The sequence below is a fragment of the Poecilia reticulata genome, linkage group LG7 (genome assembly GCF_000633615.1).
Source record: "Poecilia reticulata strain Guanapo linkage group LG7, Guppy_female_1.0+MT, whole genome shotgun sequence".
In the NCBI taxonomy this organism is placed as follows: Eukaryota; Metazoa; Chordata; class Actinopteri; order Cyprinodontiformes; family Poeciliidae; genus Poecilia; species Poecilia reticulata.
In genome coordinates, this window is record NC_024337.1 from 21665620 (window position 1) to 21684177 (window position 18558).

The 18558-nt window shown below is 39.2% G+C and overlaps 1 protein-coding gene across 2 annotated transcripts in view; it reads left to right on the forward strand.

Moving 5' to 3' along the window:
• The first annotated feature begins 203 nt into the window (after positions 1-203).
• fgd (faciogenital dysplasia) overlaps positions 204-18558 on the forward strand; it is a 63727-nt gene continuing 45372 nt past the window's right edge. The window contains exon 1 of one of the 2 annotated variants that reach the window (XM_008414078.2): positions 204-541. In XM_008414078.2, the coding sequence (XP_008412300.1) occupies positions 520-541 (22 nt within the window). In that variant the 5' untranslated portion in view covers positions 204-519. The remainder of the gene's footprint in view (positions 542-18558) is intronic. The other variant, XM_008414077.2, reaches the window with a different exon arrangement.

Below are 18558 nucleotides of genomic sequence, written 5' to 3' on the forward strand. Positions count from 1 at the left end.
CAAGCCTCCTGGCCCCTCCTTGGTAGCGCCACTGCTAAGTGTTTGACATTAAACTCTATCAAATCAGTTTCATAGAGCTTAAACAGATTCAATTGTTAAAAAAAATACTCTAGCTTGTAACAGTTTTTATTGTTATTTTCTAAAGACTCAATTCTACATATAAATGAATGGGATTGTCGTGCTTGCGCCTTGCACAGACGGGAACGCGCAATTCATTTTTCCAGCGGCACGGAGAGGAGAGAGTTCAGCCTCCGGAGGAGAGGGGAGGAGAAAGGGCTACATGGAGGAATACAGGGCTCTAATTCTGCACAAAATCTGACCTGGATAACATTTTTTTGTACATTAGGACACAATGAAGAGTCCCCGGTGTCTCTGTTAGTTTTTGTCGGCGAAGAGGAGCGCTCTTAAATAGTTTTGTTAGTCCGCGGTACGCTGGAGCCACCGCTGTTGCTGCCAGTTTCTCCGAGAAAAAAGACGACTTCAGCAGGGGAGGACCTGAGAGAAACTTTGTGGAAAAAAATGCAGGGGGTTTCAGCGACGGGTAAGTGAACTGCCCTCCCAGATCATTCGGTCTGCATTGAAAACAGCCTCCACTTTTGTGGAGTTGTTTCCAGATAGTCGCGGCGGGTTTGGCGCACAGGATTTGAATCTCCAAAAATGCTTTTGCCAGCTGTCAGCGGGGCAGCTGCAGGCCCGTATCTAACAAGAGAATTAAAAAAAAAAAAAAAAAAGACTTGTTATGCTCGTCAGGCGGCCTCATAAACACAAACTGAAGGGAGCATTAATATTGGAGCTTCTTGGGAGCTCGGGCTGGCGGACAGAAAGGGCAAGAATAGGAGCAAAGCGGTGCCAAACCCTGAGAGAAAAGGCCCTGACCTCACTGTGTCTCCGGTCTGACTGAGCCCCTTCTCTCTGAAACACACACACAGACACTCACATTATATCTGCAGTAATTTAGTTAGTAAGCCGTGACCGGAAATCAAGCTGTAAACACACTTTCTGATAACAAGAGGGCTTCTGCACTGTCCTCCTTATTGTGAGTGGCTGTAACCGTGTCCCTGTGAGGAATGTGATCTAAGTGGAGGAGTAGCAGTGTGTGTGAGGCAGATATTAAAAGTCTGGAGGTCGATGAATGTGTCTGATCTGTCCTGCAGGTCGGTAGAAGGCCATAAGTTAGAGATGAGTGTGTGTTCTGTGGTTTCCCTTCTGCAGTGTGGGCAGACATATTTTTAGTAGCAAGATGATTTCATGAGATCCTGACTTGCATTTCTGCCACAGCTAAATAATTAACACACTCCCTAGCTGTCCATCTTCACGTTGGTTCAGTCTTAAAGATATATCGAGTGCTGTATTTATTTATTTTTGTTCCACTACCAGATGTACACTGTCAAGGAAGTTAAAGGTGAGTAATATTAAAGTTTGGATTTCCAGTGCAAAATTTCAGAAATGGCTGATTTAATTACAAATGTACTGAAGAAGAAAAAAAATGCAAACACTATTTTGTACGTATTTGGGTCACAAAAGGCTCATGAATGGAGTTGATCAGCGCCAATTTACAACAAATACGCAACAAGACCGTTTAGACGACAAAAAAAGATCAAACTAATTTTCAGTAACACGATAGAGCAATAAATTAAATTCATACAAATACAATTATGTCTGGTAGATGGATTAGCAAGTGACTTTGACAGATTTTAACAAAGATGGTGATGCATTTTGTTGGAACACTGCACATTTTTTGCATCTTTCCCAAGCCAGGATTAATGGTGCGTTGACTGATGAGGGTAAGGTAAATTTAACTATGACAGGACCTGCATAATGGTCTGAATCTATTTATATTTCTTTTTGAATGTTTTCATCTTATTGGCTCCTGTTCATATTCCTTGTTTGTAAAATGGGTAAAAAGGTGTATTCCGCCTGCAAGACCTAAATTGTTAAATGATTTGTGAGTATTGTGGAGCTGACTGCCGATCTTTGGGATTACCTTTCTTCCTTCTGATGTTGACTGAATGATGGCAGTAGGACAGACTGTACTATAACTGGCAGTATGAGGCTGATTTATATTTGTATCTATTAGCAAACGTAGCTTGTGAGCCGGCAGTTTTGCAGGAAACCTTTGGACCTTAAGACCGTCTTAATGCAACACACTGACCAGACCAGATGGTTTTTATTTTAACTCGGTCTGATCTCTGATAATGATATCTGGCCATTCCGGTCTGCACTGGTCCCCTTCACAAACCGCTTCCATGTGTTTCATTGGGCTCCAGGTCAGTTTGGCCCCTTTGACATTTTCTGCCCAACCCTTGCCATTTCATTCCTTTAAATTTCTGCTTGCTTATGGACATAAGCAAGTTATTTCGTCAACATGTGCATAAATAGCTGTGCGTCGTTTTATTGTTATTTGTAATTGGGTAATATAATGGAGATGAGTTCTCATTTAAAAGGCTAAACTTCTATATATGATTTAATTTTGTAGTGTATTTTTCAAAAATTGTTGTATTGATTGTGGTTCTGATTACGGCTTATGATATATGAGTCCTGATCAAATCAAAGTAATTCTGATCGTCCAGAACATCATTAGATGTTCACTGGAACATCATCATTGGAGCTGCAAATGCTTACAGTAAACAGAAAACTCATGATAGATGTGTTGCTGCCATACAGAACACTACTAAACATGTTTATGATTACAAATAAAAATGGGGGGGAAAAAAAGCTAACCTACATTTTTAAATGAACTCAGACGTTACTAGAAATATTCTTGTTTTTTTTTTCCTGGGAAAATATGGATCACGTTACAATTTACCACAAAAAAATCAGACCAAATAGAAAACCTGAGCATGACGTGTTCTAAGGAGATTGATTGATTTTACAGGATAGTGTAACTCATAGTTTTAATGTTTTTTTTTGTTTTTATTAATATTAAACCATGGATTTACTGGAAATTAAGTAAAAAAAAAAGGGGATTTCTTTCTTTCTTCATACTTTTGTAAACATCTGCTTTAGCAATGCCTAAGACAAAGAAGTGGTAGGAGGGTATGGCTGACGTGAAGTGCTGATGGGACGATATCAGGCTGCAGCTGAGGTAAACTATGCAGAGTGAAAGAGAGTCTGTTTGTTGTGAGGCTCAAGGGAGGGATCGATCTGCCGTCCTCCTGGCTGACTTTCTTTTTCCTGCAGTTCAGCACTGTATCGTCTCTCTCCCACACACATTCATATTCACTCTCAAGGCCTTGCTCTTCATAATTTTTTTTTTTTGTTTGTTGTGTTTTTCCTGTTCCCTTGCTCTCTCCCACACTGTCTCAGATCAATCTTTTGCCCCCTCTTCCTTAAACCCTCTTCCCCCAAGCACAGCACAGCACACACAATCAGATATGTTATTTCTTTTTCCCTTAACTGTACTACCACGTGGGAACCCTACCCCAGTCAGAGCGCTTTCCGATGCTTATTTTTGTATTTACGATAGCAGGGTCGTGCGGGTTGCGGGCTGCTTGCATCGAATCATCGGAGAATCTATTAAAACAAACCACATCACAAATAAACTGTGGTGGGATGGATAGCATGCCTCTCAGTCTGAGGTCCACCGCAGTCCTCTGACTTGTTTATATAAACTTTATGGACAGATTTTGCTCTTATTCCTACACTCAGAGGTGGGTCAGTGTCTTTCTGACAAAAACGGGGGGGACTGTGGTTCACGAGTGGCAGGATGGATGTCCTGGCTGGCTGCTTTGGAGTTTGTATCATGAAAAGAAAATCCTTCAGCATCAGATCTACTACTAGCACCTCCTCTTTTTCTTAGGAGTTTGAGAACGGGACGGGAAGGAAAGTTTCCTGCGCAGCAAAAATTTGCCCACAACTATTTGCAATTTAGACCATTGTTTAGCGTAGCTGGTAAATATTGTCTGTGCAACATAGCATAATTATACCAGGGTGTGAATTATTATACAGGAACCCCGTGGAGCACTGAGGAGGGTTTCAGCCCTGTACTGTATCTTTTCTTGTTTATAGTAAAGTCTGTGTGTCAGTAATGATAAATGAAACCGTTTACAGCAGCTCACGGAGGGAGTACCCAGCAGTTACTCTGGGTTAAAGGGGTCACCAAGTATTCAAGAGAAAATTTTCTCTTGAACAGCGTGGCCTTTTTTCCAATCCTGGATTCTAAACAGGATTTACACACCCTGGGTTATTTTTAAAAAACAGATTAAAATGAATCTAGCTCTATTACTAAATTAAGATTTTCTGAATGTGTCCCTATGCACTGTTGTCGTTGGCATTAGATGATTAATCACTGGTTCAAATGGGAAACGAAACACGGGGATAATGGAGGATGAGCTGCACTTCTACATAATGTGACAGCTAGTAGATATAGTTTTGCTTGTTATAGTACTACAGATGCCATCATCTGTAATCATCAATGCATTATTTAAGTTGGAAAAAGTGAATTGTAGCTATAAGAAAATAGAAATTAAAAAGTCGCAGATGCTTTCTGTCTTGGGGTTAAAAGCCAGAGAAAACAACGTGTTTTTAAACAAGTTTAAAAAGCAGAAAGAGATGAAATCTTGTTCATTACTTAAGACTAATAAAAAATACTTTTAAAATAGATTTTGACCTACTAAACAGTATCTCCATGTAGTACTGTAGGGTAAATCCACTCAATGCTTGGTCTGGGCTCCTTTTATTGCATCACCTATCAGCCTGCTGAGCAACTTGTCTGCATTGTTGGATCTGGTGACTTTCACCTTCCTGGTGAGTTTCCAGGACAATCAAGTGCAGCGATAATGTGATGATTAAAGCGGTTAGAGGTACTTTTTGCAGTGTGGGAGGCCATACCAAGTCTGGCTGGAAAATGAAGTCAGTCTTTTTAAACCCAGTCAGCAGAGGCACGTGATGTAAAATATTCTCCCAAACTGCTGCTGCTCTGACTTTGGACTTGATAAAACACATTGGACCCATACCAACAGGTGACACGGCTCCACAAATCAGCACCGACTGTGGAAACTTCACACTGGAACTCAAGCAGCTCGGATTTTGTGCCTCTCCAGCATTCCTCCCCACTCTGGGTTTGGAGGAAGCATTTTTTTTTGTTTGCTTGTTTTCTTTGAAAATCAGCATTATCTCGATTCGTTTAAAGTTTTATCTTGGTGCTGATAATGTAGTTCTCTCCTGGTTTCTGCCAACCAGTGCATGTGCTAGTATTCAGGAGGTAAATATAAACATGTATTGGGTGTATAGTTTGTTGAAGCTGATATAACCCGGAATTAATAATACATATTGTTACTGGAGAAGATAGGCATACACAGTAGAAGTAGAAGTGGACATGTGCAACACCTCTCTTGTGGGTGATACTGTCGTCACTCAGCTCTGTCTACTTTGAGATCTTAGAGATTGAGCGATTAACCAAAACGTAGCAGAGCATTTAAAAAAAGACACTTTGTTTTGGGCCAAAAAGACAGAATAAAGTGTTGCACTTTACTTTGGCCAAAGAGTAAATATGAGCTTCTGGCATTTATACAAAATGTAAAGCCCTACAAACAAAAGTAGACAGCTGCTCTAGCCTTTGAAGATTGGAAGCAAATGGCCCACATCTGAGCAAATTTGCTGTTAGATTTGCAGCCACTGATCACCATGCTTGAACGCATCAAAGACAAGACTTGTTAGGCTTGTGCATACATTCCAGGAGCAGATATGAAGTACACTAAATGTTTTCTACTGATTGGTGAGAGAGAAGTTGATGCTAGCATCGGCTGCTCATTGGCTGTAGCTGGAGTTACAATAACGCAGCACACTTTGACCGTAGACTGTACAGAGCTGTATATACAAAGTCAGAGCTCAGTGACCATATCTGGCAGTTGGTTAGAGATGCTACACAGATGTACAGAGCTGGAAAAAAACAAAACAGGATTTACAAGAACTCAAATTATTTCTCTTGAGAGTGAACCAGACAGAGAGTTGAAAGATGTGAGTCAGTTCCTCAGACATGCCAGCAGACACTCAAGGTGTCTTGTAAATATTGATCGTGGTGAGTTTCAAAGAGATTTCAGCACCTTTTCAGTCTGTGTAACCATGTGGATCGGATAACCGCATGGGTTAAATTAAATCAGGCTCAGGTTTTATTGAATTTTATAAGACTGCTAATCTGATCTCTCGGTCGTAAGTATAGTTCTTCTAACAGTGACTTGCAAAGGTATTTTTGTTCTTTGACCTTTTTCACATTTTGTCGAGTTACAAGCACAAACTTCAATGTATATTGATCATTTGTATTATGTAGACCACTGCCATCTAGTGTAAAGTGAAAATTAAAGTCAGCTCCTTTTCGCTGCATTTATCAGGGACTTTTAGCCCATTACTCTTAAAAAAAAAAAAGCCCAAATAGTTTGGTTGGAGAACACCGGAAACATAAGTTTTTAACTTTACAAATTTTGAGTTAGACTTATGCCTCGACTTTGACTGGACCATTGTGACACACATAGTTTCAACTACTTTCTATTGCAGCTCTGGCTGGATGTTTATGGTTGTTCTGCTGGGAGAGGAAGCTCGATACCGGTCTCAAGACTTTTGCAGCTCCTAACTTGTTTCCTTTCTTGACTGTCCTGTATTCAATTACTTTTCAGAACGGATCTTCTGCTTGCCATTTTTTTATAACGTCTATATTTGTGGACTGGATGGCTTATAGCCGTCCTGTCACAAGATTCTTCCAGTTGAGCGGTGGACCTCTGCATCTCCTTCAGATTCACCACTGCTCATTTCTCTGAATAATGCTCTCCTTGTCTGATCTGTCTACGTACATAGGTGGACTGTTTTATCTTGGCAGGTTTGCAGTCCGAGTCTTTCCATTTTCGGATAATGGTTTGAACAGAGCTCCTTCAGATGTCAAAAGCTTTGGGTATTGTTTTATAGGCTATCATTGCTTCTCCAAATCTTCATCTTTGACCTGTTCGTTGTGTTCCCTTATGTCCTAATTCTCTAATAAACTTCTAAGACCTCCACAGAACAGCTACACCTATAATGAGATTAAGGCATGCACAGGTGGACAGTATTTACTGATTTTATTTCATTGGAATTTAATCTGAGGTGTCAAAAAAAAATATGACAGGATATAAATGTATGTCGCAGCTTCCACCGGTTGTTTCTTTGCAGTTTGGGAAACAATATCAGTCGAGAGGTTTTAGCCCATGTGAACATATGTGCTTCGCGCCTTTCAACCCAGAAACCACAAAGCCGCCGCCCTTCGTACATAAATGTTGCCTCCGAATAACAGCAAACATGTCTGTCGTCCTGTGTTGTTCTCGAGTGCATGTGCCGGAATCTGAGGAGCTTAATGCAATCATCTGCTTGACTTCTTACAGCAACACCCCATTGAGTATTTGCTGAAACAAAACTCCTTGGTGACTAATACTTATAAACAGAAGAACTGGGTGTATTTCGGTTATCAGAACACATCCTGTGGATCTCTACATCCTCCTGTCTCATCTGGTTACAACTGTGTGAGACAGCATGACTCAGATCCAGGAACATTGAGAAGCTTCAGGCTCTTTCCTGGCCAGCCCGGGTGTCTGTTTGATTCCCTTGATGGTGGTCATGCATGTGTCCGGCTGTTGCTGAGATTCATCCAAACGTGACGCGTGACTTTTGTTTGTTTGCGTGAGCGGAAAAGCAGCCCTGGAGGTGACGGAGCGTTTCTCTGACAGGTCTTCTTTGCTATACGTTAACATGTGTACCCAGAACATTTTTTGTTGTCTACAGCTCAAGTATGTTTTATGGAACATAGAAGTTTTCATTTTAATAACCAAGTTTTCTATTCAAACTGTGATAGCATTAGAAGTCGGCTTAGCTTCTTTTTTTTTTTTTTGCGCCTAATAAACACACTGGTTTGCTGTATTTCGCAGGTGCAACATTAGTTGATGAGGGAGAACGAAGCGCAGGATCATTTGAATGTGGACTGTATGAAATTAGGAACTGGTTTGTTTCAATGTGTTTTTTTTTCCTTTTCTATTATAACTATGGCAGACACATAATTGACTCTCCTGTTTAACTGGTTATTGCATAAGTTTTAGGCATGGCTCAAGCATTGCGTCCATAAGCAAGCACGCACCGCTACAGTAATGCTAAGCCAAACGAGAGCAGGGTGACATATCATGAATAAAATGTTTCTTTTTGTAGGTCACTCATAAACATTAATATTACTTGCAATCACAAAAAGCGTGCTGGTAAATTTTAAAACGTTACTGTAAACCAAAATTTGCCAGGAGTATAAATTATTTTTTATTATTAAAACAAATGTCACAAACCTTATTTTAATTTTGCTCAAAGCAAGTGAAACAATGAGTAGGCTGTTTGTTAATTTGTTTCTTTTTAAATTAAAAAATGTTTCTTTTTGTTTCATTTAATAAACAGAAAAAAATATATATTTTTCAGAAAGTGGTCCCTAACTGAATTCAGGTGTGTCGGAGAAGCCGCTCCTGTTGACTGAAGCTGGACTGGATTCAACTAATGAGACAAGACAATACTTGGGACAAGATTCACAAGAACCAGACAATTTTTGCATTCAGGGAAACTTAGAATCTCAGCTTTTTTAAAAAAATGTATTTTAACTTAAAAAATAGAATAAAATTGCTTTTAAAAAGCTCTGTAATAGATGTAGCGCTATCATGTCTAATCTATATATTGTTTTTTTTATACATTCCCTCATATTAAGGTGGTGCGAATGCTAAAAAAAATCAAACAAATGTTTATTTGGATTTTCATGATTCTCAAAATTTGGGTAGAAGAATCTCATTTCAGAGTAGAAAATGTTAAAATTATCTTTGATAAATTAGATTTTGACCTAAAGATGACACAGTTCACTCCAGGGTCTTTTTTTGTGAGTTACTTGTTAGGTTTACTTTCAACATGTAGCTATTAATCAGATACTATCTATAGTGTATGAATGCTGTAAATATATGAAAGCTACTATTTATACCAACTTACAACCAAAGTCTCACGACTGAAATTCTGAAAAAAAAAAAGATTGAAAGTGCTCTTCTATACTTGTTAATCCCTTTGAGTCTGTATTAGCTGACTTTGTCAATCGCAGGGAAACGTCCTTGCATACATCAAAAATAAAAGTCTCAAACATAGAAACAATAGTATTTGCCGGCTTAACATGGACTGAAGTCAGCTGGATAGCACATTGTAAGACAAAGTTTACTTGGACTGGAAAAGTAGTGCTGTTGTAATATCAAAACACCTTGCAGTACAAGATTTTTTCTTTTCACCTGTAATTAGCAGCTTGCAGTGAATTGAATTGACTGAGGTATCGAGGCGAAGATTTATCCTCAGGAATGTTTTTGTGTTGTCATTCAAGTCACTCAAATAATTCCCACCCTACTATAAAATGTAGCCTATCAGTTACTATTGGTGGCTTTACCGAAGCCTCTTTGTTCCCTTAATTATATCCTTTAAGCGACAACATAACCAAGCTATGAGGTGTACACTGCTATAAAAGCGTTAGTGGAGAGGACGGGAGGTGTTGTAATGGCAGAGTGTGAACAAGTGTTGTGGACAAACTGCGATGTCTCGAAATTACACAAAGCAGCCCTATTCTTTCCATGAAAGTTTATATATATCTGGAAAGACCAGTGACCTCAGATGAGATCTCAGTAGTAATAGTACAGAGTTAATTAACTCTGTGGTTTGTTACTAAAGCTACTACAGATTAAGATAAACATAATTAAACAAATCGTAGTCTGATGAAAATGTTTTGTTGCCCCGAAGAAGTCACATTTCCAGATTAATAAGATCCTGCTGGAGTTTGACAGCGACGGCAGCACAACTGAGTCAACTGTAGTTTATGATTGGGATGTTTCTGTTCAGAGTAGCACTTCTTCCTGCACGTTTTGTTTATACTGGAGTTTTCTTGCCTCACACACTTGCGCGTACACGCACACAGAAGGCGGAAGTGACCTAGTTTTTCTAAATGGTACCAACTGCGGAGGCCTTCCAGAAAAGAACACAATTACTCTGTGTCACCCAATAAAGGGGGCTAACGTGAGATATTGAGCACCGACTTCACGACCAAATAAATCTCACGCTGGTCATCTTTGTAAATGTTTGCAAGCCAGATGTTTGTCTGCAGACATTTTGGGCTTCTGAGAGTGGGAGCGTGGTCGCTCTTAAAGTGGTGGAAAATCATTTTAAATCTGCAGATATGCTCTCAGGTTTCGTTACAATTCAGTAGTCGGTTCCAGAAAAATAAGTTTTTCAGCTACAGGAATGTCTCTGCACAGCGTTTTCTGCTGGCCTGCCTGTATCTCTGTCTCTCTTCTCCAGTCTGCTGTCTGTCTGGATCTGACCTTTCCTGATGAGGGGAATTTTCCTGGGAAAGTCATATGGAAAGTAAAAAAAAACAAAAAAACTGAGCCCTAATAGTAAAAGCATGTTCCATTATATTTTCTCTCCTTCTGTGTGTGTGCATTTTATGAGTTCAGCTCCTTCCTAGCACACAGAAAGCATTGTGTTTTTCCCTCTCTCTCTCTCATCATCAAGAAGAGCAGGCTCCACAGAATCAGAGCTTCCTGTACACAGTGGGGTGAGGCCCTGGGATCTAGAGCGGAGGGAAGCGGGGCAGAAGAAACGAGGTGGGAGTGGGAAACGGAGCCAGGTGAAGGTTGCTGTCAGGTTAGAAGGGTCAGCTTCTGTACAGGCATATAACCATAAAAGCTAATCCATTGATAAAAGTAAAAAAAAAAAAAGTGAGTTGCACACATTTTATTATTGAATATATGAATATTATGTTACAGATATTTTAATAATTCCAAACAAAACCAGCTTAAGCACAAAGCCATCGACAAATAAACTATTGTCTGTATACACAAAGCCTGAGATTGCTCTTTGATGAGCTCTTTACTGCATGGCGTGCAACAATGAACTGCTTTTACTACTTTGATGCCCAAAAATAGTTCTGTCTCTGGAGATTTGCTCTTCAAGGCTCTGTCACAAAGCCTGTAAAGATTTATCTTTGTTTTTTTCTGTTTGCCTCCTCTGTTGAAGGTAGATAATTTAGTTATTTTGGTTTTGAGAATAGTTTTTATAACTAGATTAAGCATAATGTGACTTAATAAACCTGGTAATAACATAATGTGGTCAAATGTTGGGTGAAGGGCTAATATCCACAATAGAGATATGTGGTTCAGTATCTGACTCTGTTGTTCTCTTTCTTGATTTCGTTTGACAGTTTTTATTAATTAAACGCGTTAAAAAAGCAGGAGCTCTGGCCTTTTCTGTTCTATAAATAAATCACCTGACATGTACTTTGTGATGTACTCTTCTGCAGGTTATTAAAAACCTAATGAAGGGGGTATCTACAGTTCAAACCAGATATTTGCATTTTTTCTGTGAAAATACTCAAGCTGGTTAGTTACCCTGTAGGAACATGGATGGATGGCTGAGTTGTGCATTGGCTTTTTAGCCATTTAGAAATAACTGCAGTCTTCAGGTATTTTATTATTTGCCATCAAGTTATAACTAAAAAATGCAGTCTGCATCATTTTTACTTGCTGGTTGATGATGTGACTGAAGCTTCATTTTACACCACATTTTTTTTTTGAGTCTGCAAGCTTTAAAGCTACAGCAGATACATTTTTTTTCTACATAATTTCACCACGTTGTGACATGATAATATGAGACTGATAATCTGTGAAAAGATCAAGCTCCTCCACCTGCTCCCTGAGCTACTGTTGGTGTCCAAAGAAATGCACTGGTCCCAGTCAAAAACAACCAATCAAAGCTAGGAGGGGTGTTGTAGTGATGTCAGTCAATGTCATGTACAAATGGGAAGATGTGAGCAGTGCATACGCAAGAATGATTGACAGCGCTAAGACCCTCTTCCTGGCTCTAATCGGTTGGTTCTGATGGAGGTGTGTATTTGTCCAGATGAAGAAGGTAGATGAGCTCTTTTTTTTTCTTTCCACATAACATCTGTGTCATGACATAGTGATAGGTTTAACAAATATGTGAAAGCGTGTTTTTTTTTTTTTTTCTTTTTTATAAAAGTGACATACTACTGCTTTCAAGCCATACTGGATCTATACTCTTGAAAGTTGTCCTGCGGGACTTTTCATGCTTGATGTTCCTCCTTCAGCCTAACCAGCCTCCTAAATCATCTTTGCTATTCACACTGCCTCACCAGATGCAACCATAAACCCTTCAGTAAATGCCGTCCCAGTCCGGCTGATTGTAGCCAACAAAAGCAGCCTGTGTTCAATTCTCCAGGCTCTCTCCGCCTGTGGATGCCCCTCCTTCTGCTGCGTCCTTCTGTTCTGATTAAACCATTGTCTTTCTCTGTCCTCTTCCTTCCTTTTAAGCCCTAAGTATTTATCCAAAAGAAGCCAAGCAGACTTTAAGATTCACATTCTCCGAGTTGTGTGTGCGTGTGTCTGGTCTGTGTAACATTTTGCACTTAAAAGCTGACATGTCGCACAGGTAGGATTCATGCACTCAGACATGAACAAACAGCCTCGGGGCCCGTCTGTCAGCAGGAAGCTCTAAACTTTTCTGTCCCTTTCCTCCTCACAGGCACCTGCTTCAATCTGTCAACAAATGTTTTTTTCTTTTTTTTTTTTTTTTTTCTTTTTGGTATTTACTTCATTAGTGGAATCGAGGTGTTGCAGTAAGTTGGAGTCCTTTTGCTACTCTAAGTAATATAATAAACAGCAAGCGAAGAGGCCTCACAAACCTCTGGCATGTAATTTCCTTCTTTTTTTTTTTTTTTGCTTTTAAAGCCAGAAACTTCAGGGTACTTTTCTCTGCCCCTCCCCATTAAAATTATATTGATACATCATTGTTGTTCTCTGACTGTACAGCTATTATTTTGCCAGTAGGTGGCAGCATAATCTCAGCTTCAGGAGACCCCAAACCTTAATTCTTTTCACTTGATTTAAAAATACTTGGATGCCAAAAGCAGGGTTTCTGCATTAAGTTTGCCGTGAATAATTCTTTTTGAGAAATATCATTAGTTTATATTTGTCTTTAATTGTTTTTCTGCATGAGAAAGGCCTTACACCCACAGGGACGCAGACCAGGAAGTCTCCTGATAAAGGGTAAAAGACCTCCAAATCTTGGAATCAGCCTCATTAAGACTGAAACTGTTGAAAGTCCACTGAGACCCTGTAATGAAGTCTGCTAAAGCACTCAAGTCAGACGTGCCTAAATACTTCATTTTACATATTAAATGTTTAACTTTGCTTTATTCCTATCCAGTATAGTGGAATAAACATGTCCAGTGACCGGCCTAGGGACAGTGAACCCTGATGGCTCACCGGGATCATGTCCCTGCGTTTCAGACAGGTTCTAAGCTGCAGCAGTTGAGCTGGTGTCCTTTTGGTTCTTCATGCTGAAGGTCACCCCAGTAGCAGATGACTGACTCTCGACGGACTCCTCTTCTTCTTCCTATTATAGTCTGTGCTGGCCCTTGGCCATTAATCATGAGCTGCTCCTGTAATGAGTTTGTGAAGCGACGTAGCCCTGTCAGATGGTGGTGCGAATTGCACTCTAGCTCACTGCTTAATGGCTGCTGAATTAACTATGCATCGCCTGCAAGAGGTATTTAAATTTTTTGCACATTTCCACGTTTTATCATTTTACAACAAAAAACTAATCCATTTTATCTGAATTCAGTTTGATAGACCAACCTAATGTTTTGTATAATTGTAAAAAATAATTATTAATTATTTAATCTGATACTCCTAAATATGTGAAGTGCAAATATTTTTAAAGTAATCAGTTTATTAACATAGTCCGCCTGTGTGTAAGTAAACTTACACACAGTTTACTTACACACTCCGCCTGTGTGTAAGTAAACTTACACACAGGCGGACTATGTTAATAAACTGATTACTCACAGTACTTGAGAAATAATTCTATTTCTCAAGTATACACCAGGCAGCTCAGAGAGAAAAGAAAATTAAAATGTTTCCAATTTTGAACAGCTCATTGAGCACTGTTTTGTCCATTATCAGAAAATGGTTTGAATGACCTGGTCAAAGTCCAGACTTGCATCCAAGTCAAGAATCTGTGGCAAAACCTAAAATGTTCCCTGTGCTGACATTCGCCGTCTAATCTGACTGAACTAGACCTTTTGTGCAATTAACAACTGAAACTAAAATTTTAGTCTTTAGCTGTGCAAAGTCGGCTGAGATGTAATCGCAATTTAGGTGGTCTTACAAAGTATTTCTTGCAACACTATTCAGAAAAACACACCAAATTTTTGTTACTTTAGAAAGTTACGTAGTATTTTATGCTGCTCTTATCATATAATATCCCTGCAATTCATTCAATTTCGTGGTTATTCTGTGACAAAACTTTCATTTTTTAAATATAATTGGCTTTTAAGACTTGATGCTGTGATTTTGAGCATTTGAGTTTAAATTCCCACTTCATGGTGTGTGTTGCTCAGCTCTTATCACAGGACAGTCATAACGGCCTGCTCCTAATGAGGAGATGAGAGGTACATCCACACAGATGGATCCTGTTCCTGTGTCCTGCTGTGGATTATCTTCCTCCTGCTGATATCTCAGGAGTTGCCTGTTTTCTATTTTTTATTTTATGTTTTGTTTTGTTATTTTTAGTTACTAACGAGCTCCTCATTAGATTTAGGAAGAACCTAAAAAGGTCGACATGTAACGAAACAGATGACTGCCTTGGGTGGTACAACATCTGGGTTTTAGTCCAGGCATGTATGTTGTGTGAAGGTTTGTGTCTGCATGCATCAGCTGATTACCTTTGAAGCTGTCTCAGAGTTCCCTGAATCTGTCTAATGACTTCCTGTAAAAACATCCTTGAAAAACGCTTGGCTTGTACAGTAGGTTGTTAAACTGTCATCTGTCACTCTGTGGCGTGAATGATGAGTCTTATTAAACCTGGCCTTCTGCCTTCACTCAGTGAAGGATATCTAAAACCAAGTCTGGAGGGTGTGCTGCCTTTTCTTCTGATCTGTTTTGCAGCTGGGCTGAGCCGTGAAAATCTGCTACTACCAGTTTAGTGTTTGTGATGGTTGAGCTGTCCAAGCTAATGATGCGTTGGCTCATTCAGAGATTCCCTGAATGTTTAGCAATCTTGTTTTTGTTCTAGTTCAATCTATCTGTGCATGTCCATGTATCGTACTTCGAAAATGAATATACAAATGGTAGATTTTTTGTTAAATGGGAAAAATAAGGCCTTGAGAAATCATTATCGAGCTTTTTGCACGTTTGACACGACCTATAACCCACACAATTCGATTTAGAAGCAAACGGATATATTTTAAGGGTGGAAATATAAAGCTAAAATAATGCTGTGCAAGCACTCATATAACTGGGGATGTGGTTATTTACAGAAATAACCACTGCATTCAAACTCCTGTTTTGGAGAGGTCAGTATACACTCACCACCACTCAAGTTGCCTCTGATTAACCCCAAATAAAGTCTAGCTGCTCTATAAAACATTCGCTGACATTTTTACGTCTCGATCTCTCAACAAAACACCATGGTCCACAGAGAGCTTTGAAAGTATTAGAGAGATCTTTATGTCAATGAGTATCAGCCAGGAGAAGGATGTATAAGAATACCCAAGGCCTTAGACATTATTACGTAATATGGTAAAAAAAAAAACATGAATAGTAACATTACTACAAACTGGGATGGGTGTAATTCTCTAGGTAATCATCCTGCAATCAGTAAGGATTTCATTCAAAATTCGTCCTGCTGCACAACAATGTGGAGATCAGCAGGCGACCCGAATTTGCCTACTGATGTGCCTTTCAGTGTATGAGCGTCCTCAACTTTGTGTTCGATGGAAGCAATAATTTGAACTTCCTTTGCTGCACTCTGCTCTGTAGTCCGTCTCTGCATCCGTGAAGCTTTCTGAGGTTTAGGGTTGTAGGTCAAGATTTATCAGAGCTTTTGAGAAGCTGATCAGTTGCTCCCAGTTCTAAAAAAACGATATTGTGTTGCCATGGTAGCGCATCATAAAGTCTGAAAGTAAAGAAATACAGAGCAAAATCCTTGCTGATGCATAGCATCCAAAGCCAGAGGGAATAATGGTCCAAACATGAAATTTGTCAACCAGAAAAAAAAAGTCTGTATAAGAACAAATCTGAACTAAAGTAACAACGCTTCTCCATCATGCTACCACAGAAATATATATTCCATGACATATATCTGTGTACCATGGATCAGAAATGTGCATTGAGGTGTTTTTGCCATCCTTTGCTCTCTTGGAGACATTCTGTGTTTTCCCTCAGGTGAAGCTGCTACAGCAAACGCATCGAGAGGTTAACTGCTGTCGGTTCGGCGGAGCATTGATAATTTTTCATGCGACTCTGTTGGGCTAGCTTACCTGTCTGTGTGTGATCCATCATTTCGGCCAGCTGCTGGGGACAAATGTCCCCGAGTGTATTTGTTGCTATACACATTCTCATCTGACGCACACTCACACTTTTCCGCCTGCACTCCGCTCTGGTGAAATCTGAGATCATAATAACTGGTCGTCAGCATTTCTGAAATGAAAGCAAGCCGAGGGAAGCGATAAGTTGTTGAAAGTCTTCACGGTTCTGTGAAGAAGGACAGATGAGAGGTTTGCCTTACTTTGTGACAAACGCCTTCTGTCGTTGCCGCCGTGTCATGTTGTTGGCCCGTTTTTTTGACCTTGCATACCCCCACGTTCATTTTATTCGATTGTATCCGTTCTTTATCCTAATTTGAACTTCTTTTTTTTTTTTTTTTACTCTCCATTTCTCTTCATCTCTTTGCTGCACGGTAATCTCTACTGAGCCGTTCATAATCACAGGCCATCTGGGCGCTGTAGGGAGAGATGAGCCTGCAGCTCATCAGATGACCAAACCCACAGGGGGCAAAAAGACACGCACATCCACAGTCACACCATTAATGCTCACAAATTGCCACGTGGCTGTTTATGTTCATCACACCTTTACGAGAGCTTATTCAAGGACACCGCTGCTGTGACTCATGGCGGAGAAAATAACCTCATTTGTAGGTATTGATCTCCCACAGAGTGACCATTGTACCTGTGATGAGGATCAAGCCCAACTAGGCGGCGAGAGGGGGTGGAGGTGTGGAATAAATCCCAAAACAAGGTAGAAAAATTGAAAAAATAATGGGGTTGTAATTTTTGCTTTGTACAAACAGGCTTCACGCTGTCTGAAATTTAATAATCTGACCTCTAGACAGCCGTCCAATCCAAATACCATGCTCTCTGTGTTTTTTCTTTTTATTGTTTTTTTTTTTAGGCTCTTTCTAAAATTGCTCTGCAGTGTCCTCGATGCCCTCCTCATGGTTGGCTGCAGCAGAGCTTATTACCATTAGGAAATGCTGACTGCCACAAAATTTTAAAGGTGCTTAAATCATCCTGTTTGTGGAAAAACCGATCACAGTTTTACATTATAAGCCACCTAATGACTCTATAATTGATCTCCTGGGTTTTAAAGTTTTAAACCGAGGCATAGGAACCAGGTAAGGCATGTTTTAAAAAGTGCTGCGATGACAGGTCCAAGCTGTATTGATGCAATGTGTAAAGTAACTTTTTTCTTATCGATCCTAGTAGCAATACACTGGCAAATGTTTGAAGAAATGGAAATACTTTGATTAGCAAATCATTTTAAATTGAAATTTAATTTTAGTTACATTTTAGATATAACATAGACATAAAAAAAAACACTGCCAAAATGTTCAGGATTTTAAAACCATATGCCTTGTGCAACCATTTAATTTTAGTTTGTTACATTTAGTGCCAGAATCTGTAATAAAGGCTCATATTGTAAAAGTACCATCACATTTGAATGTCTCGTATTGTGTCTGTTTTGACAGAGTTTTCCCATTTTTGCTCAATCTTTGTTTAATGTATAATGACATGGTGGAAATAGAGCGTGCTCACTAAGAACTTTGTAGCTGAAATAATTCTACAAATAAATCTGTGAGTGAATATCGACAGTGTTGTTCTCTGAATAGTAATATAGATCAAGTGATTTTACTAAAGCAAGTGGTGATCACCAGATTATCTGTTAGTTGCTCGGATGAGACCTGTCGGAGATGTTTACTTGAAAATAAAGCAGGAAACTGAGATTGGGTTACACAACTTGTGAAAAATTATAAAAATGACATATTTACAATGTTATGGAAAATAAAGAAACTTTCTTCCTGAGTTATTTCTTCCTAGAAGAAGAAGGAAGTCATTAAATAATCATTTGCTGTTCAACTACAGAACTAAACATTAAATATGAAGCCTATTTCAGTACTTGTTTTAATTTTACGACCTGCTTTTTACCTTGAGTCATGGTAAAAAGAAAGTGGTCCCTTTGTTATCTCTAGGCTTAATCAAAAACTGATCTGGGCTTTGCCAGGTTGTGCAATTCATTTTAATCTCTTTTAATCTGAGCTATTTAATCCCCTAGTGTACCAATCCACACATCAAATACATTGTGTTTTAACTGATATATATATATTTTAATTTTACTCTAAGACTAGTTACTTAAATCAGACTTCTTTAAACTGGTCTCATTCTTTTCAGCTAAATTTGTACAAAAAGCT